This window comes from Streptopelia decaocto (assembly GCF_964273445.1).
Source record: "Streptopelia decaocto genome assembly, chromosome: 2".
Taxonomy (NCBI): domain Eukaryota; kingdom Metazoa; phylum Chordata; class Aves; order Columbiformes; family Columbidae; genus Streptopelia; species Streptopelia decaocto.
Window position 1 is genome coordinate 46,273,562 of NC_138655.1, and position 27,520 is coordinate 46,301,081.

At 42.0% G+C, this 27,520-nt stretch overlaps 1 protein-coding gene across 1 annotated transcript; it reads right to left on the reverse strand.

Annotated features, from left to right (window-relative positions):
- Nucleotides 1-23,232, reverse strand: LOC309436523 (desmoglein-2-like; the record flags this gene model as incomplete). Its single annotated transcript, XM_082045773.1, has 15 exons — nt 1-993; nt 3,086-3,412; nt 4,510-4,634; nt 5,655-5,885; nt 7,140-7,367; nt 8,033-8,175; nt 9,056-9,315; nt 10,372-10,557; nt 10,702-10,836; nt 11,712-11,872; nt 13,036-13,180; nt 13,445-13,603; nt 14,876-15,010; nt 15,928-15,963; nt 23,188-23,232. The coding sequence occupies 15 exons, from the start codon at nt 23,230-23,232 to the stop codon at nt 1-3; spliced, it is 3,309 nt and encodes a 1,102-aa protein (XP_081901899.1).
- Between the last annotated feature and the right edge of the window lie 4,288 nt (nt 23,233-27,520).

Below are 27,520 nucleotides of genomic sequence, written 5' to 3' on the forward strand. Positions count from 1 at the left end.
CTACGAGCGAGTGTACTGCACCGTGCTGTACTTGGTGACCCTGGAAGACTTGCTCAGTGTGGCACTGGCAGGAGGTGGTCCTTCAGCGTTGGAGCCCACCTGGTTACGCAGGGAGTCTGTGATCAATATGTGCTCTTGGCTTCCCCAGCCAGCACCTGCTGCCTGTTCGGCTCTGCTCTGCGTCCCCGAGGCTGTCACCACCACGCTGCGACACTCTGCTGAAGCGGGGAAGCTGAGCGAGCCCTGCTCTGCAGCGGGCACAAGCACCCTCTCCCGCTCCCTCACCACGACGTACTGGGAGTCAGGGAGATCCTGACCCAACATGGCTCCTGACCCGGCGCCCTCCGTCTTCACCATCCTCTCCGTAAACACCAGATTACTTCCATGTGGCAAATCAGGGATTTCCACTATACCCTGCAAGCTCGATGCGGGTGCCAGCACTCTCTCTGTCACCACTACATTCTCGTTAAACTTTGGGTCTAGAAAGACAGTGGCTGAGCGGGCAGGAGTCCCGGCAGAGTAGGATGTTTCTGTCATGGTGAAATTGGTCTCTGCATGGGCAGTGGGAAGAGGCCGGACCTCATGTTGCCCAGAGCGGGATGCAAAGGTTGTTTCCGTGACCACCTCCTTGGACATGGTGTCTTCTCCTGTGCCGCTGCCCGTGGGCTGGAAGCATCTGCCTGAGGCAAAGGCTTGTTCGGAGCTGGAAGCATTTTGCTGATCTAAGAACCGTGACTTTGTGTCACTAAGACCAAAACCTGATTCATTCCTGGAGCTACCATCTTTCATGTTGATGTGTCTGCCTATGCATATTTCTGCTAGAGTCTTAAATTTGTCTCCTAAATCATCAAGAAAATGGTCATCAAGATCACCATCAATAAAGCTGCAGCAGCCGATGGAGCCGTGGGGTGAGCCTGACTCTCCCTGGGAATAAACCAGGAGACAGTCGTTTGCAGCTTGAGTCTCGTCTTCATCCGCAAAAGAGACAGCTTTCTACAGACAGAAAACAAAAACAAGCGAAAATTCATTAATTTCAGCTCTAGACTTAATAAATTTGAAAATCAGTAATGCTTGGTCAAAAAGGTTAAAATAAGAAAATTTAACAGAACCGAGAGAAACTGTCAACCAAGCAGTGGCAGTACCTAAAAGGGCTTTTGTTCTTTATTTTGAAGTTAGTCTGAACTTGACAGTACACTTGATGAAAAGAAACATTTGAGATTAAATTGAAAACCTTGGGAACTATCACCACATGCTGCTATTCCTACCCGGAATTTTGCCATTTGTGACACTGCTCCATCTTCACAAAAGAGATTGCTTTTACTTTGCTTCAGTGAATGGACTTCACCTCTAACTAGGTGTTTGTGGGAGAGTACCAAAACCATGCCTATGAGCATCCTAACATTTAAACACAGATTTAATGAGTACATGCTGACATGTCATTACTTGCCATGGCCCTTTTCACTAGCATAGCCTGCAGGATCACACCCATGGAGCCCAACAGGAGAAAAATCCCAAAGTTAAATGGCTTGATAAGTATGGGAACGTAGTCCAGCATATACATGTTTAGGCTCTGTGCAAGCCAGTTTGCAACTAGGAGTGCTCACAGGTTCTGACTGTAGTGCCCGCGGGGCCAGCTCCGTCTGAAAGCAGTGTCTGCAATGGAGGTGCTGCTGGTGATAGCACAAACACCAGTGTACATGCTTGCAGCAGCTCCCATTCCAGGGAGTTAAGACAGCCAAACCCTCTGGGCCTGCTGAACCAGCTTTACCTAATGCGGTTGCTGGCTTGTGCACAGAACCACTTTTCTGCCACATTTGAAGTTCTGCAGTGCATATTAGCTCAGGCATCTGTGTAACGTGGTATATATCCAGACGCAAATTGACTCTGTATGTTTAACTGCATTCGATCCTGGAAGGAGGCACATTACCTGAGATGCTTCTACAAAAATCAGCATACATCTGGAACTATTTTGTTTGGTAATTTGTCTTTTTTTTTCCTTTCTTTCCTGTAATCTGAGATATTTTAGCCTTCCAAAAATTGTAAAGGTTATTCTAGTATGACCTTTATGAAGCCCTCCTGAAGGAATTCAGCAGGCAGCTATGCTTAAAGTTTGTCTTAATATTAGGAAGCACGAAGAGTGGAAGGAAAGCAGAATTGCTGCTGCTGCATCTGTTCACCCAGCAGACCAGTAGCCAGAGCACTCAGGAGACACAAAAGTGTTTTAAACTCAAATCCTTCCCTGGCCTGAGGTGGTACTAGTAAAGCTGCACAGCTCCTTCCCTGAAGAACTGCATCATCAGCCAGCTACAGAGTGTGAAGATGTTTTATTTGTAAAGGTGATGGACAACTTGTATATTCCCTGGCATATGGAAGTGAAACTTTTACTACAAGGAGCTCACCAGCCTGAGGACTAACAATTTGCATTATGCAAACAGCAATAACTGCAAGGAGCAGGAATAGCCTGTTGGTCAATGGTTTAGTCACCCAGATAAAAAAGTCCGAAAGGAGAACGCAACATGTGCCTCATACGCTTCTGATGAATGGCCCTTCACTCAGGCTGCTGGGCAAAGAGACAAGTCCAACACCCTTACTTCATCAGCTACTTTGAAAATGCAGACCCACCCTCTACCGTTTGACATCTACAGCTTATCTTTCAAAAACCTGCTCCATTATAAAGTTTGTAGCTGTGACTCATGATGAGTCACAGGTGCCTCCCTATAGGCCAGCTTAATGTGCTTAATCCCTGAGATTTATGTCACATAGTCTTTCTAATGGCTTCTTCCTGGGCAAGGGGTCATTGCTGAATATTCTGGATCCCATTCCAATGTACCTCCCTTGAAAAAAGGGTCTTGCTGTGGGACACCTTGTAAGCATCCAGTGCTAGAAGACTGAGCATTGTCCCAAAGGTGAGTTGAACCCAAAAATTCTCAATGCTCCCAACTCCACATGCACACAACATTGATCTCTGTATCAGGACTGTTTATATACCCATATCTACTCATCTGTGCTTGTAATAACATGAACAGCATTTCACAACACCACGTGTAAGTATCAAAATATTGTTATTCTCAGGTCATATGCTTACATCAGTGAAGTAGTCTCTCAAAAATTCTTCATTCATGGCTCCTGCCGCTCCCACCGCGACTCCTCCTCCAGCCAGAGCTGTCATGCCTTCAGCCCCTCCGGCTGCCATGGCTCCATACTCAGCACCAGAAAGGAGATACCTTTGCTCTTCCCATCTTTCCTTGGTGCCAGTGATGTGCTGCTCTCTTAAATGAGAGGTAGAGCTGCCTCCTCCTGTTGCAGTTTCCTCTGTGCTCATTCCTGCTGCTGCCGCCGCTGCTGTTACTGCTCCGTCGGCCGCTGCTACCGCGCTCCCCAGTCCAGTGGGTGGAATAAGGCTTAGCACCGGCTACATAAATAACAAATTAGGATGTGACATGAAAGCCGCACAGCCTAGCACATGGAACTCACCAAACCAGCAGCGGGGCTGGGTGGGACCTGGGAGGGTGCAACCTTATGACTTGTTTGAATTCGCACTTACACATGTTGCTGCAAAGAGTAAAGGGCCTCCTGAAATAGAGTGCAGCTTCCACAACTGTGTTCCCAAGGAGGATCATAGAAACGTTTCTATAGATAATTTTAGTGAAACTCAAAAGGGTTGGGAGTAAAAGTGGGAAATTGAAAAAAAAAAGACTTGCAAAACTCCAGGGAGCTCAGCTTTTTCTGCCCAGTTTTCCTCAGACACAAAGTGGGGGAGTATGCACTGCCTGCTGCCTCTATGGTGCTTTTTTTCTCCTTTTCTAGAAGTTTGGCCTCCCTGTTAATTGTCTTTCACCAGGGATTTGGTGTAAGCATTGGCCCGAAATTAAGTCTTTTACCTTACTTCTGTTTCTTTGTTATTGTGCAAAAGCATGCCAGTGTCATGCCCTTTTTTTGAAAACTGGGTTTTGTAGCATAACAAGAAAGGGCAAACTTCTTTTGGCATTCACTGTTCCCTTTGCAGATTTGCACTTTTTTCTGCCTTTTTTTTTTTTAAAGAATTTACTCTGTTTAGGAAGCCAAATACACAGGGAAGTCAGTTAAAATGCAACCTGAAACTTTAAACTAGAAGCTAAGCTTTATAGCCCATTCTTTTGCTCTGTTACCATGCTCCCAAAGGGGCGCAGAACATTCCAGGCTTACAAATGCAAATGCTTCACGCTTTACAACATCAATACTTTTCCCACACTCCTATCTCTTGCTCAGATATCATCAACATTTGCTTGATTGCTTTCCCTCGACTTTGGGATTCAAACACTGTGGCTGGTGTTTCTAGGGCTGTTGGTGGAATTAATCTTCCATGTATCCTTCCCTGAGCCTCACCGGGTTAATTTTAATTAATGTTCATGTGTCGTTAAAATCTGCTGTACAGTCCTGAAACACCAGCCCATAATGTGGAGGAGAAGCCAAGTATCAAAGTGAACGCTTGGATTGAAATAAAAGAGAAATGCTATTAGGGATACATGCCTTCTCCTGGGGAGCTGCCCCTTCGCTGTTCCACTGACGCAACATCTCTTCGCTGTAGTCGGGTATCGCAGCAAATCCCTTCGCTCCAGAACCGCATGGACACAGCAACAGTAACAGTGGAATAACTATGGGGAAATAGAAGTTTGCCATTAACTATGTGATTAGGGTTCAACCATGCTAAAAGAAGCCAAAACTGCAGTTTGGTCAGCTCTCATACCAAAACATATCTTTAGTGAGCTAGTAATCAGAATGAGGGCTTATAAAAAATGAAGACACGTTCCCAAATATTCAAGGTATTTCCTAGAAACATATGCCAAGATGGTTTCCTAGAGAGTAAACTAACAATTAACCTGTCAGGGCTTCAATCCTGCAGATGACCACACATGAATATAGCTATACTTCTATCGAAGATCTCATATACCGAAACCAAGCCCTAAATATCACATGTACAACCTCAGCACTTATAACTCCTCCCGTTCTTTTACTACTAGATAATGACATGGTGTCATGGAAATTTCACCTCACCACTCCTGTGACACATCTAGAGCGTTGCCTGGGAACTCAAAACAATCCAGTTTCAGTAGCAGAGCATATTTGTGGGGCATGAACTTTGTTTTGCCATAGTTAGACTGCTATCAGTACAAGCAATTAAATATTGCCATTTTAAACACAGCACTGGTACACATGGCCATTCCCTGACAACAAACATTTTTCTCTTATTTTCAAGCATCTATTTCGTCTTACCAAAGAACAACACACATGCTGCTCAGAACAAGGCCCCAGAGTTGGGTCTGCAGTGAGGGAGAGTGGAGAGGGTGCTGAGGTTTGACTAGGAAGAATTAGGGTTCACATGGGGAGGTGTGGGAAACACTGAAAGGATTCCTTACTGATTCTTCACCTGTTATCTACAGTTCTATAAACAAATATTAACATTGTATATATTAAAATGCACAGCTTGAAATCCTTTGAGGGATAAATGTTGATGTTACCAAAATTAGTCGGGGATTTGCCAGGACTTCACACAGATCAGGAGTTTATACAGACTATATCAACATGATAAAACCTGGGAGCTGGACTGTTTCTTCCCTGATGCCTTGCAGGCCATATTTACAGTGCTTCTGAGATAACATGAAACAATTACTTACGCAGCAAAAGTAAAAATGCCAAGACGATCAGCGCAATCGCTCCTGGTCCCAGACTCACTAGCGGAGTGCCACTAATTTTGTCTTTGCATCCGCCGCCATCTGCACACTTACAAACAGTCAGTTGCAGAGATTGTGCTTTAGCACAGCTCAGCCCTTGGAAATCCTTTACTAGAATGGGAACTTCAGTTGTGCCCGTTTTCAGTTCTTGTGGCATCAGCTGTATGCTTGTGCCTGAGGCAGAAAAGGAAGGGGGAAAAAGACAAACAAGAAATGAGTTGAGAGAAAGTTGACTCCTATAAACTAAGGGTAATAAAACCTTCACAGCCCCCCAACAAGCCCCTTCCAGTTAAGACCAGCTAATGCAATGGAATTAAGTTTAATTAGCTGCTGCTAGAGCATATGTGTTCCTATTTTTATCAAATAATTTGTGCTGGTAACAAAGCAGCCATGCTCACTTCCAGTCTCAGGTAATTGCGAAGAGTTTCACCTCAGCAGAGACGCATCATGGAAGACAGCCCAGCTGCCAATGTAGTGTTAACCTTCACATCATCCAGACAGCCAAAGGCTGAATTAATAAAAAACCACCTTCAGTCTTTAGGAGATTAATATGTTATAGGCCACAGGCAGAGACGAGGGAGCCAGCACGCCACCCGGTCCCGTGGCTGTGTCATGTCAGGGACACAACTAGACAAGAGATGCCAAGATGATGTTTCCAGTCAGGGAAGAGCTGCGACCCCTACAATTACTGCTAGTCTGGCTGCAAGAGGGGTGAGGGAAGATAAGAAGATTCCTTCTTGGTCCTAATCCTAAACATTAGGGTGACTCTGCTGATTGCTTTGCAGTGTTATGCTGTAGGATCAATAAAGGACAGAATAATGAATCTGGGAAGAAGTGTTTTCTGGTGCCTTCAATTCTACCTGAAGCACTTCCTTCAGGCATTTCCTTGGCTTATATGAATGGAAACATAAGAAGAAAATGTAAATCTCATTTTGAAATACTCATTAAAATTACTTGTGATTTATGATTTGTTCCTACTATGCTAGACAATCTTAGATTACATTGTATTTCCCCTTTTCAAGGTATACTATGCAGACAGGCTGATTTGTTAAGTCAGAGCAACTGCAACCAGTATCACCATATCCCCAAAGCTGTTTTAACAAAAAGCATCCTCATTCACTGCATGTTTTTTGTAGGAAGATGAGAATGGCTTAATTCCAGCATTACCCATTAAATCCTGGTCACCACATATGGGTCATCAAGCTAGGTGAAGATGGTCCAGCTGACGGAAGGTGACAGGCCCCAGAAGACATGACTATGCTTTTATATCCATTAGCAGAATGTGAGTGATGTGTCTTCATACCTGACTCCATATACATGGGCTTTTTTCCAGGCTGGATCAGCCAAACTGTCAGTTTTACTGGAATTAACAAATTAAAACACTTGGACTCCAAAGAACTGAAAGTAATTAAAATTATATTTTCTTACCATTTCTGGTTGCAATTATCCAGTTTCTTGCTGTTCCTGCTGGCTCATCAATGACGGTAAAGCTGAAGGGATCACTGTATGGGTAACCATCCAAATCACGAGCTGTAACATCAACTGATTTTGCATCTGAACACACAGTCTGTATGGGGTTCACAAGAACTGGGCAGTTATCATTCTCATCTTTAACTTGAACAATGACTGTGCCTGTGATTGTTTTCGTAGGAGCAGCTAAGATTTAAAAATATGAAAAATTAAATTAATTTGAAAACTGAAAAACTTGCATATTTCAATTAAAAAAAAAATTCTAAACCACAAACATTGCTAAAATAAGTTGAAAGAGCTCTCCCTGGAGCTTATGGGAGCAATATTTCATTCCTAATGTTAATAAACATATTGATAAAGTTCTCCTGAAAGCAAGTTGTTTTTACTATTTTAATCTAAGAAAAAAGCATGTCCTGTGTATGGTTGCATAGTAACATGCAGATTGTAAAAGGAGAATTCTAATTAGATACACAAGAAGTTCAGGGAGTCTTTCTTGCTTGACATTCAAGAAAACTTAGGACTCTGAAGTCTATTGATTAGCATACCTGCAATTTCCACCTTGACAAGGAATGTTCCTATTAGACTAGGTCTTTGCAAAACTTTTACAAAAAGTTCACCTCTGTCTAGTCAAAGAAGAGAAAGGGGCACCTTAGGAACCCATTCAAAGGTTCATCCTGTTTTAATGAGTTGCACATGTCTCTCCTCCAAATACAGAGCCTACAGGAAACTGTACTATGTGCCTCACTTTTAGGCAGTTAAAGATAGGAAGGTTAAACCAACTTCAGTTGTAGAAAGGCAAATTAAACCCTAAGAAAACCAATCAGTGTGAAAACAAAATCCTCTCAACTTACCAGTAGTTACGCCCAACATGGTGAATGTGTAGGTACCATTTACTACGTAAGATGATTCATAATCAAGATTTTGGGCAAGTTGGATTTCACCTGTCTGTGAGTTTATTGTGATCCAGTTTGCTATGTCGCTTCCTTTCAAGTATCTGATTAAAATTGCAGACAAAGATGTACACATTTATAATGAGGAAAACAACCATCAGCAGAAAAAGCAGCTTCACAGTATGTTTACTCTTCGTTTAAAGCAGAGCCCACATCCCTAGGTCTGTGGTTTGACTCTCCTGCCACTGGAACCGGTTTCAACCATAAACCTAAGATTATAAACCTACCCTGAGAGCTGAAACCTGCTTTGCCCTGTAGAGCCAGGATTTAGGTGCGGAGGCATTATAAAAAGTAGACCCAAGGAGCGAAACCGGAGCAAGAGCAGGAGCTGCGCTGCTGGTCATTGTCCTCCTTCCCTCCATCCCCGCTCCCAGCAGAAGCTGAGCAGCCAGCACCCAGGAAAGATGGTATTACAGGTGTAGAGGAGAGGGGTCCACAGCTGGGTATGGACCTCTGCTGGTCTGTACCACTTGCGAAAGCCACAGTGGTGATGCAATGTTTTAGCTGAAGAGCTGCGATTCAAGATCTAAACACACAGCCACAGGCTTATCTACTTCACACCCCTTCTGTCCGATCGCTAGATGTTTCTGTGTATTTCTTCCTAATATTTCTGCAAGTGATGAAGTCAGACGAGTAAATCTACTCTCAAAAGCAGACAATCATGACAAGCAGTGTGCAAGCACGGGCAACTTCAGCACAAACACTTATGTCTCACCATATAAACAAAACAAGTAGGATTTTCATATCAGCTATTTCCTGCATAATGGAATAATGAAGATGAAGATAACAACGTTGTTTTAGGTGTGAATTACGCATAGTAGAAAACTATTGTCTCTAAAATTATTTCAGTTCATTATACACATTTTTACAGTAAGATGTGATTTCTGACATACTCAGTTATGATGATTATAAAAAGATTCTTACTTAATGTCAACTGCTGCTTTTCCCATGTCTTCGTCATAGGCTTGATATTGTCCAATAATCTGTCCTATCTCCAGTTTCTCACTTGCTTCAATAATTTTTGTGCCACCAGGGAAGAGAGGGCCTTCCCGCACATTAATCACACTAACTATGATTGGAATTGTTGGTGCTTTATAACTGTATTTAATTGACTTATGGAACTCTGCTTTGTTTGTAACAACAATGCCCAAGTTTAGGCTTTGCATTTTTTCATAATCCAGTTCCTAGAGCAATTAAAAAAACAAAAAACAACAAAAAAAAACCACTCAGAATTTGACAGAATCTGTTATCCAAACAACATTAATACATTTAATATTTAAATAATACTATTTAAATAATACTATTTAAATAACACTGTAGCATCCTTATTTAGACAGTAAGGATGCTATAGTGCAAACAAGAACTGTTGGTTAACATGTTAGTTTCAATACCTCAATACGTAATGCTTCAGTTCTTTAGAATTACAAAAGGAACATTACTCTTCTTATTTTTAAGAAGATTGGATTATAGATAAATCATGGATTGCATGATAGGTATGCCTTTATGTTATTGAATTTAAACTAATATAAGGCAGGTGCAATGAGTCCAACCCACACATTCTGTCTTTACATTCAAGAATTAGTGCTCAATATCACTTGGCTCTTCCATTTTATTTTATTTTTTTTAACCAATTCATTTACTTAATAATGCTTTTATTTTTTTGTTACAATTATCAGTTTTCAGATAAGGAAACCAGAGTAGAAAAAAAAAAAAAGAGAAAAGGTACTTAGGGCACTATGAATCTTCTATTTTTGTGGACTAAAGAATGAAATTCATAAAATAGAAATGCCAATTTATGGCAATTATTTTCATTATTCCAATTTATGGAAATACATAAAATAAGTGTGTGGACCACTGCTCATGAAGTAGCTGTTGCCTGCAACATTATCTGTGGCCAGGGTAAATAAAGAAATTTAAACTGAGACCAGCAAGGACAGCAAAAACATTGGAAAGTTTACGGCATATGTGTTAGCACTGTCACCCAATGACAAGGAAAGCTGGGAACTTCTGCCCCACTAGGTATATTTGAGATCACACAGAAAGTAAATGGTAAACTTGGATAAAATTATTATTTTGCACGGAATTATTGACTACGCCAACAAAGAACATGGCAAAGGAGGAGTGTTCACCATGTAAATTTAAAGTTTACCTACTGACTGAATATAAATAATTTGTATGTCAGCTTAAAGGGAATAAATTATTCTAATATTTAAAGAAGACTTTCTGAAGAACACACTAACCTTCACAAGAGTCAAAATTCCTTCATTTGTTTTTTTATCTGTTACTATATGAAAAAAGCCACCTTCATTACCAGAAACAAACGAAAAGTTTGCCAGCCAGTTATCAGAGAACTCTTCATCTTTGTCAAATACTTTTATCCGCAAAATTTCCACATTTGCTCTGTTTTCTTCAATGCTTACTTCAAACTGCAATAAAAAAGCACGCTTCTTAAAAAGATGTCATGATTTACCTCATCTCACCAGTGCAAGAAAGTGTGCACAACCTCATATTAAGCAACAGGATACTGGCAGGTGTAGGAATGTGACAAATATTGTCGGAAATGTACTTACTGAACGACTTTCAACCACGGGCACATTGTCATTGACATCCAAAATCTTGATTTCTAAGGAACATGTTGCAGCATTCCCACCTGGTTCACCACCACGGTCTTTTGCTTCCACCACCAAAGAATAGCTACTATGTGCCTGCCACGATAAGAAAAAAGTGTTTAAACCAAGCTAAAAACTTTCCTTTGCTGTGTTCCATCTATTACATTTTGGTAAACCCCCTTGTGGCCAACTATAGCTTCTCTCTATAGTGAATCTCACACACAACCACCTTGACAGGCTCTGCTGGAGTAGAACTGAGGATTTGAAAAGGATTTGGGACTTTTCCACCTCCCCCACAAAAAGCTAAACTGTCCTTGCATGGCAAAATAAAAAATAATTAAAAAATAAATAAAAAAAAAAAATCAGTGGCCAAAACCAGGGACAGGACCAGCAATACCTGCATGTCAGCACAGGGCTAAAGGCAGAGATGTTGCTCTCATCTGTAAAGCTAACAGCCAGATCACCATCTGCTGGCCAGTGAAAATTCATGCAAGCACAGGTAAAGTTGCTGGTAATATGTGGCTTTCAATGGTGTTTCATTGCAGCGTTTATCCTATCTCTTTGCACCATGATTTGCACAGAAGGCTACAAAAATCTAGATGTAGGCAGCAGCTCTGCAGATGGTGATCTAGGTTGTCTTTGCCATATGCTTTCCAGCACAGAGAAACGACCCCTTGTTTCATTAACTGCTGCCCTGGCTGCATGGGGAGAGAGAAATCAACAGCCAAGGGGCTGGTGTTGTGCTAGAGAGGTGACAGAGGAAATACAACCTTGATCCTGTCACCCCCCCTCTTTCCCCAACCCCTGAAAAACATGCACTGGCCAGACAAAGCTTCATTCCTAAGGGAGGTGAAGGAAGTTAAGAGGAGGCTCAGGTCTCCAACCTGGCAGGCGGAGCTGTAGGTGATATAACAGGTATCAGAAGATCGCTTTTAATAGACAAAAAATGGGAGGTTGTTTTGTTTTTTTACCTCTCTGTCAAGGTTTACTGTTGCCACTCGAACCTCACCAGTATCCTTATTCATACTGAATGCAGCGCTAGGCCTTTGGGAAATGATCCTGTAGGCAATTTTGGAATTTAGGTTATTTGGTTCATCTGCATCTGTTGCATTTACCCTCATTACAATGGTACCTGGAAAAAAACCAAAATGTAGTATGTTTACACTGATATCTACTGCCAAGTGATTTTACAGTAATTCATCAGATTAGGGGACTGTTGTCAGATGCACCACACAATTTTCTGATGCTCATGACTTTATTTAATGAATAGACCTGAAGAACCATTCCTAAAATCCAAATAATACAAGTTAAACGTATATCTTCTAGCAAACAAAAAAAACGTATCACCATGTCTGTAACTCACAGAAATCAATGCACTAGAATTGTACAACAGGTTGAATTCTCACAAAAATTCCATCAGAAAACTGTAGATACCATATAGAGAAGAAAGAAACAGTTTTTGCACAACAAGCTGCGTTTCCCAACAGCTTCACTCAAAATACATGGTGGTCCCCATGGCACAACCCCCTTACAACTCATGGTGCAGGATTTTGTCCTCTGGGAAAGGGTGTACCACAGTGTGCAGTGCCTGAGTTTGAATATTAGTTGGAATTCAGGTAAAGAAGCAATTACCATATGGCCACTACTGACCTGAAAGTGAGCTAATGGAATTCAATCTCACCCAAGCGGATGGTCAGTAATTTGTTGCTTCAGATTACCGTGACGTTGAAAGGGACACAATGTCAGGTATTTATTAGGTTGTTTTACTCCAGCTTTTCTTATCTTCTGGGAAATAACCTGTTGCTCTTATGTTTACTGACATCAATAGGAAAACTGCCACTAACTTATTCTTGGAGGGTTAGGTCACAGCCATATGCACTTAACAGTGAAGTACCTCTCCAGCCCACAGACGAAAGGGGGCTTCTCATGAGCATGGTGGAGGCTGCTCCCGAATAGGCTGGGATTATGAGACCAGACAGTAAACTGCATTTCCCCTGCAATTCCTGCTGAGCGACTCTGGCCTCTGGAATTGTGGTAACTTTGACACCAAACCAAAGATGTCATAAGAGGAAGTATTGCTGTCTTGTTGCCTTTATGTGGACACTTTCCCATCATCATGCCACACAGTTTAGCCCTGAATAAAAACTTTCATTCAGACATGGATAACCTGGCTTATGCAAGCAAGAAAATGCATCCTTGTCACTGCAGATACACTGCTGCAAAGAGTATATTCATTTGTGCCCTTGCATGCATTGTGAAAAGCTAAAAGAAAAAAAATTCTAAAAATAATGTTACCTGTTTCACTTAATTCTTCAATTGAACCAACAAAAACTTCATGTGAAAACACCGGAAAATTGTCATTTATATCCACAATTTTAATGGGGAGGTCTATTGGTTCTTCCAGTTTTTCTCCATTCCTATCTAGAGCATGACCTCTGAGCTGAAATGATACAGACAGAAACAATAAGTAAATACGAGTGGCAGTGAAATATATAAAAATACATATGCAAAATAGAAATATATAATACATATAACTAAATGTAAGCATTAATCAATCATATATTATATGCTTATAAATATAAGCATGCATACACACACAAATATCCAGAAACTTTAAAACTAATTTAAGCAAACACATCTGAACAAAATAAATTAAAAATTGATAGGTGGGCACCTATAAGAAAAAACTAACCATTCAACTTACAAGCAGGATTGGAGTCTTTTCCCTGTCAACCTTTCCTGTTATGTTCAGGTTTCCAGTCTTGCCATCGATAACAAATAATCCAAAAGGGGGTTCTGTTACTCCTTGACCAGTTATAGTGTAAGTCACCACTGTTCCTGAAGCTTCAAGATCAGAATGTATCTAGCAGGAGTATAACAGATTAAATACAGTTCAGTAAATAAAACCACATTAAAAAATGCAAATAAAATACTTTTGTAATGAACAAACAATATAAATACTAAGCACATATTTTCCTGCACTCCTTTGCGTGTCGAGATGTTGAGACAAATGCAGGAAGAGTTAAAAGTTCCATCTGAGGATCTTGTGCAGGGAGACGAGGAACATGACGGGCAGTACAATAGCTGGGAACTGTAGAGTGAAGAGGTCTCTGGGAGAAGAAAATTTGGTCTGTTTGGACAACAAGAGGATAGGATAGGGTACAAGTGCAGGGATACAAGTGTAAGTAAAGCCTGGAAAACCCCTGTGGTAAGGTGAAAGTCTGAAGTGAGGGAAGAAGGAAACCAGCTGATCAAATGGATGGTGGCAAATAAAACGAGAAAGACCAAGAAAACAAAACCAAAACCAAACAAAACCTCTGGAACAATGAGTTAAGCAGAGGAGACTGAAGTTGCTTGAGTAAAGCCTGAAAATAAAATACAACAATTTTTTAAGGGACATTAGACCCAAGCTAGCAAGTGTGGCCAGGACTGAAGAAGTGACAGGGTGGAGGAAGAAAGGTCAGAACTGGAGAGGAACAGGTTGAAAAGGCTGCAGAGACTAGAGGTTATATATACCCTTCCTCTGCCATCAGCGAACGCCTGAAACATCTGGAAAAGCACATGCGTCTTGTGCCAGCATCACTATCAAGGTGCAGCCCAAGCAGAGGGTAACAGCCTGCTACCATCTGCAGGTACGTTACATGCTGAAGTGACAAGCGTGGTGAATTCAGGTTTCAACACCGGTGCTGAACCAAATGCATATTACTCTTGCACAAAGAACAACACCTTGTTTATGTTTAGTCTGTTTCCTAAAAAAATTAGGCATACATAATCATGCCCCATGTACACTCTTCTGCCCAAACACCACCAGTGGTTTTGGGACCCACTTGCCAACTTCAAACACAGCTGAGTAGGGGTGATGGAGTAAAAAAACTCAAAAGATATTGTGTTCCCAAAAGTTTTATGAAAACTGGTGGCTGGGAAAAGATGAGACTGGGTCAAACCAGGCTACAAGAGCAACTCATCTGCTGAAGGAGGGAAACAGAAGGAAATGTGCCGATCTTCAACTGACATTCAACAGTCCTTTCAAATTCAAGAAATATTTGTGCGTGTGCTTGGGGCAGCCACACCCTTATTTTACATTTTAATCTCTATTTTTATGTGTATTCTGTATTTATCTCTTCTCTGGGCTTACTCTAGCAATTGGGTTCTTGTAGGAATTGTCTTCCTCTTCCCGTATGAAAGCTGGAGGGACTGTCCATTCTCGCTTCTGTCTGACTAGGCTGTCGGGGTGAGACAACATGCCATTCCTGCCATTTTGATCATAAACCTGTGAAAAAACAAGGTTGAGTGTCAACATTACATTGAGCCACTTCAGATGAATACTTTATTGCTGCTGTAGCCCACACTTCTGGATAGCTTTTACTCCTTCAAGACCCAGTAACTTCAAAATCACAGAGCAACACTAGCCTTCCAAGCCACAATCTAAGAGCTACCTATTCCTCAAATTGTTTGAAGAGGAAAACAACACTAGTCTTTTCATCAAGACAGAATTAGGTAAGACAGGCTTTAAATAGATTAGCAAGCCCCCATGACCAGGGGTTGGCAAAAAAGCACCTGTTCTGGAAGATTTAAGTGCTTGTCATAAGATTTGGGAAGAGGTTTGGCACTAAGGCTATTTTAAACCACCATTTCTGCCTTATTAACTTGTTAGGCATCCCACCAATACTGCCTCATACTCAGCCTTCTCTCTGAACCAGAGTACGTGAAAAAGCAGGCCAAACCCATACACTGTCTCTGCTATCCTTGCTCAACTACCCCTCACTCTCAATCTGCATGACACCCTTTGTCCTTCTGTCCAGCTTAGTCCCTGCAGTGTCTGTTGGCTCCTAGATTAACAACCAGAAATGTTTCCACAACTAACACCTTCCATAAATTAATAGTTGATTTCATTTACAGAGAGTTTAAAAAGAGAGTTCTACAAATTTAATATTTTAGGGGAGGTTTCTCAAAGTTGAACTCCACCCACTTTGATGGATGTAGGCATCTATTCACTTACATTTTGGCTTTCAGGTTATTATTCATTACATTTTATTCATTTATTTATTCATTATACAACTTTCACATTGCAGAAAATGGTAAAAATCAAGATATTTATCAACTGAAGTAAAGCAGGCCTTTGACACTTGCTCTTCAGACCCTTCTTCAGACACAGATAAAGAAAAGCAGTTTTCCATTATTTCCTACCTTCACATAGAGTCCATTTCCATAATTCAAACAGATCTGCAATGAAAGTTATGAAAATAATGATTAATTTTACATCACTTTAGCAGTACTAAAACTTAATGGACATAGCCTACCTCATAACAACAAAACCATAAGGAAGAAGACATCTGACCTCTTTCAATTAATATTTACTATTTACTCATAAGAACTTCTGAAAAATGTACCAATAACCATTTACATTAAAAACACGCTATAATTAAATAATTATGAAGTTTTTCATTTTTCTCCAGGAGGAAACAGATAATAAGCAATTAATTATTCAATATATTAATCAATGATTGGGACGAGAGAATAGAGTGTACTATCAGCAAGTCTGATGATGACATGAAGCTGGGAGGAGTGGCTGACACGCCAGAAGGCTGTGCTGCCATCCAGCGACACCTGGACAGGCTGGAGAGTTGGGTGGGGAAAAATTGAATGAAATATAACAAGGGCAAGTGTAGAGTCTTGCATCTGGGTAGGAACAACCCCAGGTTCCAGTATAAGTTGGGGAATGACCTATTAGAGAGCAACGTAGGATAAAGGGACCTGGGGCTCCTGGTGGACAGCAGGATGACCAGCACTGTGCCCTTGTGGCCAGGAAGGCCAATGGCATCCTGGGGTGTATTAGAAGGGGGGTAGTTAGTAGGTCGAGAGAGGTTCTCCTGCCCCTCTACTCTGCCCTGGTGAGACCACACCTGGGATATTGTGCCCAGTTCTGGGCCCCTCAGTTCCAGAAAGACAGGGAACTGCTGGAGAGAGTCCAGCGCAGGGCAACAAAGATGATTAAGGGAGTGGAGCATCTACCTTATGAGGAAAGGCTGAGGGAGCTGGGTCTCTTTAGCTTGGAGAAGAGGAGACTGAGAGGTGACCTCATTAATTTTTACAAATATATAAAGGGTGAGTGTCACGAGGATGGAGCCAGGCTCTTCTTGGTGACAACCAATGGTAGGACAAGGGGTAATGGGTACAAACTGGAACACAGGAGGTTCCACTTAAATTTGAGAAGAAACTTCTTCTCAGTAAGGGTGACAGAGCACTGGAACAGGCTGCCCAGGGAGGTTGTGGAGTCTCCTTCTCTGGAGACATTCAAAACCCGCCTGGACGCCTTCCTGTGTAACCTCATCTAGGTGTTCCTGCTCTGGCAGGGGGATTAGACTAGATGATCTTTCGAGGTCCCTTCCAATCCCGAACATTCTGTGATTCTGCAATACCAGGAAACAGATAATAGGCAATTCACCTTTTTGTTTTGTTTTGTTTTTTATAATGGCAAACTTTATATACATTATATACATTTTAACAACAATTTTCTAGTGCCAAATAATGCTTCAGTATTCCAAAACTATGTGAAAGTGCCATGGAAGTAAGTGCTGGTTGCCAGCAGCACCCTGGAGAAGCTCCCTCTTCTGGGAAAATCATGGATTAGACAGGCTGCGGTGGGTTACCAACCACATAAGTGAACAATAAAGGTTGGATAACATTTAAAAGGAAGAACTAATCAAAACATCTGCTGAAGTGTACATGCTAGAAGCAGTTCTCTACTTAGTGTCTTGCAGGGAGGATAAATGTCATTTATACACCCCTTTCGTAAACGAGGCAGAGACATGTGCATACTAGCAAGCAAATCATGCTCTGACAAAACCTTATGTGCCAACATCCAGTATTGGGACTGTCCATCTCCTCATGCACCAGGATGGCCCAGGACAGCTATGCATGTCCCTGAACACCATGCTAGATGGAAGGAACTGGAGACATCAGCAAAATTACCAGAGTCCTTGTTGCTTACGTCCACTCTCTGCGTAACAAAGACTACGCAAGAAACAAAACTCTTCAAACAGTGCATAAATGTAGGCACTGGGAAACAATAACAACAAGAAGTAGGTTATTATAACATGTGAAACCAATAAATAGAGCTTTTGAGCTTTGTATAAGCAGAGAAGAGAACACTTCTATTGTTTTCAGAACTACTATATCGACCTACATTTTGCATCTTTGGTGGTTTTCTTTTTAATACTAATGCCTAAGGAAAAGCAGGCACAGAAAAGGTGATTTACCAGCAAAATATGTCAGGGAGTATTTCTTAATATTCTTTTTGACTGGCTTCCAGACTGTTGATTGGGTTCTCCCTGTCCATCCCTCTGACTCAGCCCTGATTGCCGTATTGATGACAGCTTTTTTTTTCTTAAGATGTTATCTCTTTCCCACACAATACAGCAATGCAGAGGATGGTGTTGAGCAATGTAGCAGGCTGCTGTTTCGACTTGCACAACAAAACTGTTTCTCCAATAGCAATTTTCCCAATGTATACATTCTGAACACAAAAATCAGCAAGCAATTAAGTTCCCTAAGAGATATGTGTTGTGAGGGCTACAAGATACTACACCTTAGACCAAGTTGTTTTCATTAATATTCTTAATATTATTTGGTTTTATTAGTTATATGGATTTTTAAAAAATATTTTTATGATTAATGAAATTTTACCAGCAGGAGTGAGAGAAGAATTCTGGTTTATAGTCAAGGTTTTCCAACAGAAGCTACAACAATTTCAGAAGCTGAACAGTTGTCAAGATGTCATTGTGAACATCCTTGTTTGTTCTTACTGGCAAACTGAAGGGAAAAGTGTTTCCATCTCAATACTGAATGAAGACAAGAGGCTTAAGGTAAGAAGTTTCCTTGTATTGGAAACCTGAGAACCAAAGTATAAACAGAAGTGCCGGAAGTTCAAGAATACGCAGGTCGTCCATTGAGATACATATCAAGAAAATCCCGTTAGTCTTTATAAAGAGAAAGTCTTCCATTAAGATAACTAAAAGTAAAAATCGATTTGTTTGCTTAGTAGAGAAGCAGCCTCAAAACATTGTTTTACTGCTAAGACAGTAAAAAATACTTCTGCTCTTGAACTTTTCAATCTCCAGTCTGCAGGTAATCTCATAAGAGACTTCTAAGATATCTACAAAAGGTGTTTAAGAACGGCAATTTTATTTACAAGGTGCATAAGTACATGTGGAACTAGTATATAAAGGGATCCTTCATTTCTATAGAAAAATTTTTAATGTTCTAAAATTTTGAAGGGGTAAAGAACTTTTCAATGACTTTTTCTTCAAGGAAAAGTAAAAAGTCACATATCCAACAGTCCTGAATTCTGACTTTTTTTTTTTTAATATCCTTCTTTTAAATGGCTTAGAGGGAGTAGGAAAGCCCTGTCTGTCATTTGATGTGGATCATAGCCTTGGCACAAAAGAGACATTTACTGATGACACAGCCGAGAAGGCATTGTCAGAAGAAAACTGGATTGTTACAGAAAATGAAGTGGAAAGCCTGAGGCCCGAAGTAATAGAACTAGAATGAAATACTACAGGAAAGCAGCAGGAGTAGGTGAGAGAACAGGGGAAAGAACGGAGTGATTGCCATGTACAGGGAGCGCAAGGCTGTTCTTGCCCAAATCCATGTTCATGTATAGTCAGGAAGTGACTAAAGGACAGGTTTTGAACACGCAGCTTAATTTTATAACGTAAAGATCCAGACTGAGCAAGCAAGAAGGTATGTGTCCGTATTAGCTACATTATGAAACAGTATGTCCTAGAAATGTGGTGTTTCACGTACGCTGTGTGTTGGGAGATTTGGATCTCGTACCTCTTGTGAGTCAGTCTGGTGTTGAAGAGGATGAGCAAGTGGAGATCTTCCACACTTAGAGAAGCAGGCTGAAGAGAACATCCAAATTATCTGCTAGCCCATCTCCTGGCCCTGGGGCAAGACTGCACTAACACTACACTAAGTGCTTCCTGGCAACCGTTTAACTTCTTCATAAAAACAAGTGAAGAAGGTCCCCCAGCCTTACTAGCTAACCTAAGGTGATGCCTAGCTAATCTTACAAATGGAAAAGTTTTTGTTAATTTTTATCCTAATTTTATTATTCTAATTTTTAGCTCTTTGAAAGTTGTTCATATTGCTGTTTGGATAAGATTCAGTTCTAGATTAAGGCACACAAATTTGCATGTCTAAATGAACACTCAGTGCCTAAACTTCTGTTATACTCAACAGAAATACAGCCCATACAGACAAGGACATCAGAGTGCAATTCAACTCACTCCAAAACCAGCTCACATCTGCTATTTCTCTCTGGACTCCGCTGCCTGTAGCTATGTCTACTTTGTAAGCCCAACACAAGAGGATTTGTTGGGCAAAGCAGTTGCTGCTGAGAACCCACCACTACACAACCCATGTTTTGTGGTTGTTACCTCAGACTAGAATTAACCTGGTCACACAGACCAAACACCTACGAGCAGACGGATGCATGTCCCAACATAGTTTCACCCAGAAGGGATCAGATTCACACAGTCTGGAGATCTGCTTCGAAAGCACAGTTTGATCCAACCAAATAGGTGCACTCTGCATCCACTGCACCTCCATTTACCATAACAGAAACTCGAACACCTATACTGAGATGTCTTACTCTTAAACCAAATCTCCCTCTTTGCCATGTTGACAATCCTGTTAACAATTCACTTTTATTCTTGATTACCCTTCATGTATCTGGAAACTTATGCATCTTACCCACTTTCTTTTCTCAGTTCTCAGATCTTGAATCACACTTCAAGAATCATAGAACAGAATTTCCTGAATTTAGCTTGCATTTTTTGCTTTCTTCTAGTCTCCCCTGGGTGGATCCACTTTATTCTAAAGTCCGGCATCCAAAATTACATACCACTTCAGTTCAATGGGATGCATAAAACATTAGATCTCATGTATTTCTCACACGCTTTCATATCTAACCGTAGCACTGGTTCCCCCCCCCTTTCCTTCTCTGAAACAATATTAAGTTGTTGAACCAATGCACAGACGCTTGTAAATATTTTTACCATGTTTCAGCATGTTACTGACAACAGAAACTATGCTTTTTTGAATTATCTCACCCTTGCTCTTTCTAATAACTAAGCATCATAGTATGTTTTCTCGTTCTTTTTTTTTTCCTCTCAATTATATATAAATTTAATTAGTTTATATGAATTTTGAAAAATAATTGCTACTGGCTCTAACATTACAATAATGATCTAATGTATTCTGGACCAAATTTCATCATATCCAGCATAAATCTAATATCCTAAATATCAAGGAAGTACAGAGAAAAAATAAGTTTTGCCACTCGCATAGTAAGATTCATCTGTCAACTCTTCTTTCACTCAAAGGTAGGAAGTGTTCTAAGATTTTCTCTCTTGAAGACATCATGTCCACCCTTTTCAGAAATGGCTAGGAAACCTCCCAGTCCGATAATCCTCAACAGCTGTGCCCTCCCGGCAAGCCCATGGCTCTGGGTGTGTGTCCTGGATATGCGCCAAGCCAAGACCAGCCCTAAGGGTTCACTACTGTTCAGCATGCCTGGACCTTCTCGGAAAAGCGTCAGAGGCAGAGATGTGGGGAAAGCTGCTGTGACCTCTGCAAGGTACCTGGGGGTGAGGATACAGGGGTAGACCCCGCCAGCAGGGAGGGAGAACAGATGACCATACCATACTTCCAAGAAAAACAGGGAGAGAAAAAACATATAGTTCTTGACACTTCTAAGGTAGAAGATGCTTTGGGAAGACAATACTGGCTTTGTTTTTCAGTAACTTTCTTAAGGTTTTGAAGTTATCAGTGCCATTTTTGCATGCCATAGGATATAAATCACCCTAATCTGATGCTCTCAAAGAAGCAACTAGACTTTCCACCACATGAATGGCTTTGTCCAGATAAGAGAAAAAAACCCAAACCAAGCAAGCAGCCAAAAAAGGCACAACACAGCAGTGCCCCTCTCTCTGTCATGGAGGCTACTGCCACACTTTTCTGACAAAAACTAAGACAGCTTAATTTGCTCTAATATTCCATCCAGCAATGAGGCATTTAGGCACCAAACTGAGTTTACTCTTATGTACTGTACCCTGACCCATCTTTAGTTGAGACTAAAGATGATGAGGGGTGAGAAAAATAATTTTGCTCTTCAGGCAAAACCAGCAGCATCCTGAGTCACTGCAAGCCCACCAAAACAGACAAGGGTGTGGCTTCAGGCGTCACAGAAAGAATTGGTGAAAACTTTTGTACAAGTAGAATTCCGCATGTTTCCCACTGCTCTTCTAGGCAAAATGAAGATAAAACATTTTTGAAACAAACTGTAACTCCCAGCTTGCTGCAAAGAAGTCAACTGTTTGCTGGATGACTTGTGGCCAACCAGAAATCTACATTAAAGTTACCAGGCAACAGGTCTCCAGCTAACAAATCTGACTTTGCAAGATCTCGAGCTCAGGGAGCAAAGTCCCAGTCTCCAGCACCTGCCAGTCTGACCCTGCATCAAGCCGTTCCTGAACGCTGCCCAGCTCCCAGGCAGCTCCCTGGCACAGTCCATGGCCTGGCCTCCACCCTCGCCTTTGTCTGAGCAGCGGCGGCCCAACTTCCGCAGGCATTTTGCCAGCCTGGAAAGGTGAGGAGCTAAAGAACAATGCCACAGATATGGAGGAGAGCTTCCTGTGCCACAGCTAGAAACACCAAATAAAAAAAAAAACCCTAGGCATTTTGGTCTCAAATTTGTTATTAAATAGTCCTTGCTTTTAGCCTGAAAAGGTATTTAATAGGATGGAATGTCTAAAGGCTGATGGCTAAAAAAAGAGTGACGGCAGGTAAGGAGAAAACTTGAAGTGTCTTGGCTTGTTAAATATTTGGTATCATTTCTCTAAGGCAACAAAGACTTCAATTAAATCATACTTTATGATGCATTTTCCTTCCTGGTACTATTCCTTCCAAAAGGTAATGCACTTTATTAATACAGATAATATGTTGAACCTGAAGTTGGCAATAATGCGAACTCTTCACTGGGTTTCTGTACCTCCTGGCGTCTCAAAAAACCCCACCCATTCGAGATACCGTTCTTATCTACCTAAGGCTTTTCCACCTTTACCTGCTGTCGGCTTAGCAAACTGCTATCCAAAGAAAGGAGAAAGCCCATTCCCAGCCACAAGCAGCCGGCCACGGGGGGCTGCCAAGCCCCGAGGGGAAGAGCTTTCCCTTGCGGCCGCACACGAGTCCCCGTGGCGCGGGGGCCAAGTGCTGCCGTCCCCGGACCCCGCGGGGCGCACTTGCCCCCCCACTGCCGCACAGCTCCGCGCAACGCCGCGCAACACCCCGCAGCCTGCCCGCAGCATAGCAGCGCCTTCCCCCTCCCCGGTACCGGGGGACCCCCGCGGCCAGGGGCGCCCCGTCGGGGCCCGTACTCACCAGCAGCGCCAGCAGCCGCACCGGTGCGGCGGGGCCCCGCGACATGGCCGCTGTTTCCTTCGCGCTTTGCTCGGGACGGGGTCACCTCCTCGGGCCGCCCGCGAGGGGAAATGGAGGCGGCCCGTCGAGGGGCGCACAAGTAGCCGCCGGTGGGTGGAGTGTGCCGGGCGGGAGCCGAGCCGGCCGCGCCGCCACGGGAGGGGGCAGGTGGCGCCCGGCCCCGCCCGGCCCGCCCCGCGGCGGGGAACCCCGACCGCAGCCCCGCCGAGCTCCGCCCGCGGAGGCTGCTCCGGGCCGCGGTGGTTGCTCCGGGCCGCGGTGGTGCCGCCGGCGCAGCGCCTCGGGCGGGCGGCCGCCATTTCCCTCGGGCTTCCAAAGATGGATTTTTATTTCCCCCGCTCCGCCAAGAGAAGCGAGCTGGAGGGTGTAGGAGGCATGCGAAGCTGCTGGGACGGCAAAACGATAAACTGACAAGTAATTGGTAGAGGGGAATACAGCCTCGTGGAAAATAAAATCGTGTTGTTTTAGCATAACCTTCCCTGTAATCTTCTTTTTAATACGCTCCAAGCCATATTCTTCCTACTCTTATCTGGCAGAGATCTTTCCTGGACACACCTGATTAATTGGTGCTTATGAAGGCATAACTAATTTCTCATTATGATGAAACAGTTACATAGACTTCCCGTACATCCTCTTTTCTATGAGACACCCAATGAATTTTCCAAAGATCACACTAAATTGTCTTAATTAATTTCTGAAGGGGCTGGTTATGATACTATGTGTGATACTATCAGGGCTTGGTGAGGGAACCAGCCTTATTGGAGTCTATCCAATTACATTATGTCCTCTTACTATATATCGTAACAGTGTACAATAAATAATTTCACATTGTGTGTGATGTCGGTTGCAACAATTGTAACTTACATGGTGATCACAAGGGAAAGAGCTTTACCTCACAATTTATTCTGAAGCTACGTATATCTGTTTTTATTATTTACTTAGAATATCACAATTTATGGAGTTTGCTGATATCCTCAATATACTTTTCTTAAATAAAACAAAAGGCAGAAGCAAAGAAGCCAATATACACAAAATGCATAGTATTAAGGGTATTCTTTCTTGGTTCTGTCAGTGACTCACTAGGTTGGACTGATCCCTTTGTAACCAAACAGAAATGTGTATGTTTTCGCAAGAATACACCCTAAGATCTTCTGAGGATCTTCTTCAGGGTCTCAAGAGCAGGCGTGTTGTCTGGTACAGGTTTAGCAGCCAATGAAGCCAGTGCAGCTAATGTTGGTAAAAGTGGTGTGAAATTCTTTTAGTAATTCCTGTTTGAGATAAGGAGGCAGAGCATGTATTGGAGAGGCTTCATATTACACTACTTTTAATTTGGTGACTTAGAAGTTGATTCTGATTCTGACTGTATATTACATTTCCTAGCCTGATGGTTAAGCATAATTTGAAAGCATTTCTTTACATCAAAAGGCTGCAAGAGAAGAACACTGATTTGAAACTTTTTTCTTAATCTGGAAGTTAGCTCTCCGGAATTCTGAAAAAGTTTTTGGTTGCCTATCCAATGCACTGTTATGTGGTATTAGTAAATATATATATTTACAACTATTTGCCATTCTTTTAATGCTGATATGGTAGAGTAAAAGGCTAATTTAATTTCCTTTCAAAAATCCTTAGCACTGATTTCCCTGCAAATTTACTTATGTGTTTATGGGAAGAATGTGTAAAATTATCTCTTCTTCACAGAACTCTGTAGCCACAGAGAGAGAGAAGCTGTTCTGCAAATTATCTTGCCACAACTTAGATGTCTGTTGTTATGTTGCTTATAACTTTCACATGGGTCAGCTACATGTCCTGTAAATCCTACAAGACCCTCAGTCGTCATAAAAACGTTTGGGGCTTTTTTTAAGCAGGACTAATTTAAATATTGTGAAGGTTTCTCAGTTCCCTTCTATGGAAAACTTCTCTTATTCATATTTTACAGAAATAATTTGCCTGATGTTATGAAATAAATGTCAAAGAGTATCAATTTGTTTCTATCAAATCTAGTAGTTGTGTCACTGACCACTAAAGTTGAATTTCTTTTTGCCTTTCCTCCACTTTAACCTGGCTAAACACTCCTCCTCCCACAACCAAGCCACAGTTCTGCCCCTGCAATCAGTTTGCACTGGAGGATCCATGGAGCATTAGATTTTTGTTTTCCCTCTGGAGACAGCAGCAGTTCAGAGTTCACTGACACCACAGAACAAAGAGGAAGTTCATCTTTGCTTTTCAAACCATAAAAGCATCTGAACCCCTCAGTGCCTGGTGAGGAAGGAGGCTTCCTGAGGTGTGAGGCACACACTGGGTTGCTCTTTTCTCAAAGTACAAACATCTGTCTAAATTCTCTTGATAAGCTTTTAACAGCAAAGAAATTATCACCTAAAACAACCTTACTTTTCTCAAGGCAGTGTTTGCTTTCAGGGATAATAGTTGACAGCACAAGTATTCTAGTGAGTTATGATTGTGCTGACCATAAGGGGCAATGGCTGGCCCTTGGTGATTTCCCTGAAACCGTGCCTTGCACCCAGCTCTGCCCACCACTCCCTCCTCATGCTGAGTAATGCTTTACAGCAGTGCCAGGCAGCTGCTGGCTGCCCTGGGGTGGAGGACAAGGACATGCTTTAGATCAGACCAGCTGAGTCCACTTTGACTTCTTACAAAAGCAAAGGTACCTTTACTGCAGCTGTATATTATTATTTTTTTAAATATATATAAAAGTACAGTTTCTTCTTTTATACAAGCAATTCAATCCAGTGAGACAAGTGCAGTATTTAGCAAATGGTGTTAAGGTAGAAAATCCAGTGTATATTCTTAGTAATGAGGTGTTGAAATTCATTTATGATTCATATGAAGCTATTATGCAAATATTTAACATTGTTTGAAATTATGTCATTACTCTTTTCTGCATTGTTTAAAGATTCTTTGCTGCACTGTGGCCACACCTGCCACTCGGCTTTTGGAAAAAGATCCCAGTAGAAAGCAGTGTATTGAGGCTGCCCATGAATATATCAAAATTACATTTAGTTATTCAAAACATATAATGGTTTATTTATATTCTGTGAAAAAATAAGCACATCACAGACAGAGTTCCTAACCCCCAGACAGCTCTTGGGACCAGAGCAGTTGCATTAGGACCAGTTACCAGCTTCAAAGTGCTTGCAGGACCAGGGCCCTCGGGGGAAAAAATGAACAGATTGAGAAGTACATTAGTGACAGGGTTTGGTACTTTAAGTAAACAGTTGGCAGCCTTAGAACAGAGCCAATGTTTTTCCTGTGTACGTTAACTCTGTTTTTGATTCTCCATGCCTCCTGTCACACTCCTTAAACAAATTCAAGCTGTTTAGTCCCTTATAACCACCAGGAATAATCCCCGCCTTTCTATTGCTTTACCTCCTCTCTCTCTCAACTGCTTTCTCCTTATCTTTCTCTCTTAACTCTTCCCCCTATATTCACTCTCCAGTTTGTTGCCTGCTTAATTTTTCTTTCCTGGAGCAGCCAGGTTGTTTAACTTTCCAGGTGCCAGCTGCAGCTGTAGAAATGAATACGCCTGCTGAGCCACGAGCTGTGGGTTTGGTAGAGATATAAAAAAGCCAGACCAGAACCTTGCCCTGAACACAAGTGTTTTTTTTACTGTTTGACAGCATGAAATACTGTCTTTTATGTGTATGAAACAAGGAGTGGCAGGGCAACTCTTTTGTTGTTTTCCCTCTGCATAGCAACCGAGGCTGCTCTGAAGTTGCCTGTAGACTGTTTTTTCAGGGTAGTGTGACTCTTTATGGGAAAACTTACTTGACAGCATTTAGGTAAATACAAGTGATTGCTCAGATTTGGCCATGTAGCTGGTTGAACAGACTAGACTAGACTAGACCAGAACAATTCAGCTGGGGCAGACAATGATCTTCTAGTCCAACTGCCTGACCACTCCAGGGCTGACCAAAAGTTAAAGCATATTATTAAGGGCTTTTTCCAAATGCCTTGTAAACTGTGACAGATTCAGGGCATTGACCACCTCTCCAGGAACCCTGTTCCAGTGTTTGACCTCCCTCTTGGTAAAGAAATGCTTCCTAAGGTCCAGTCTGAACCTCCCCTGGCACAGCTTTGGGCCATTCTCATGTGTCCTGTCACTGGATCTCAGAAAAAAGAGCTCAGTACCTTCCTCCCCAATCCCTCAGGAAGCTGCAGAGAGTAAGAAGGTCATTCCTCAGCCTCCTTTTCTTCAAACTAGACAAGCCTGAAGTCTTTAGCTGCTCCTCACAGGACATTCCTTCCAGCCCTTACA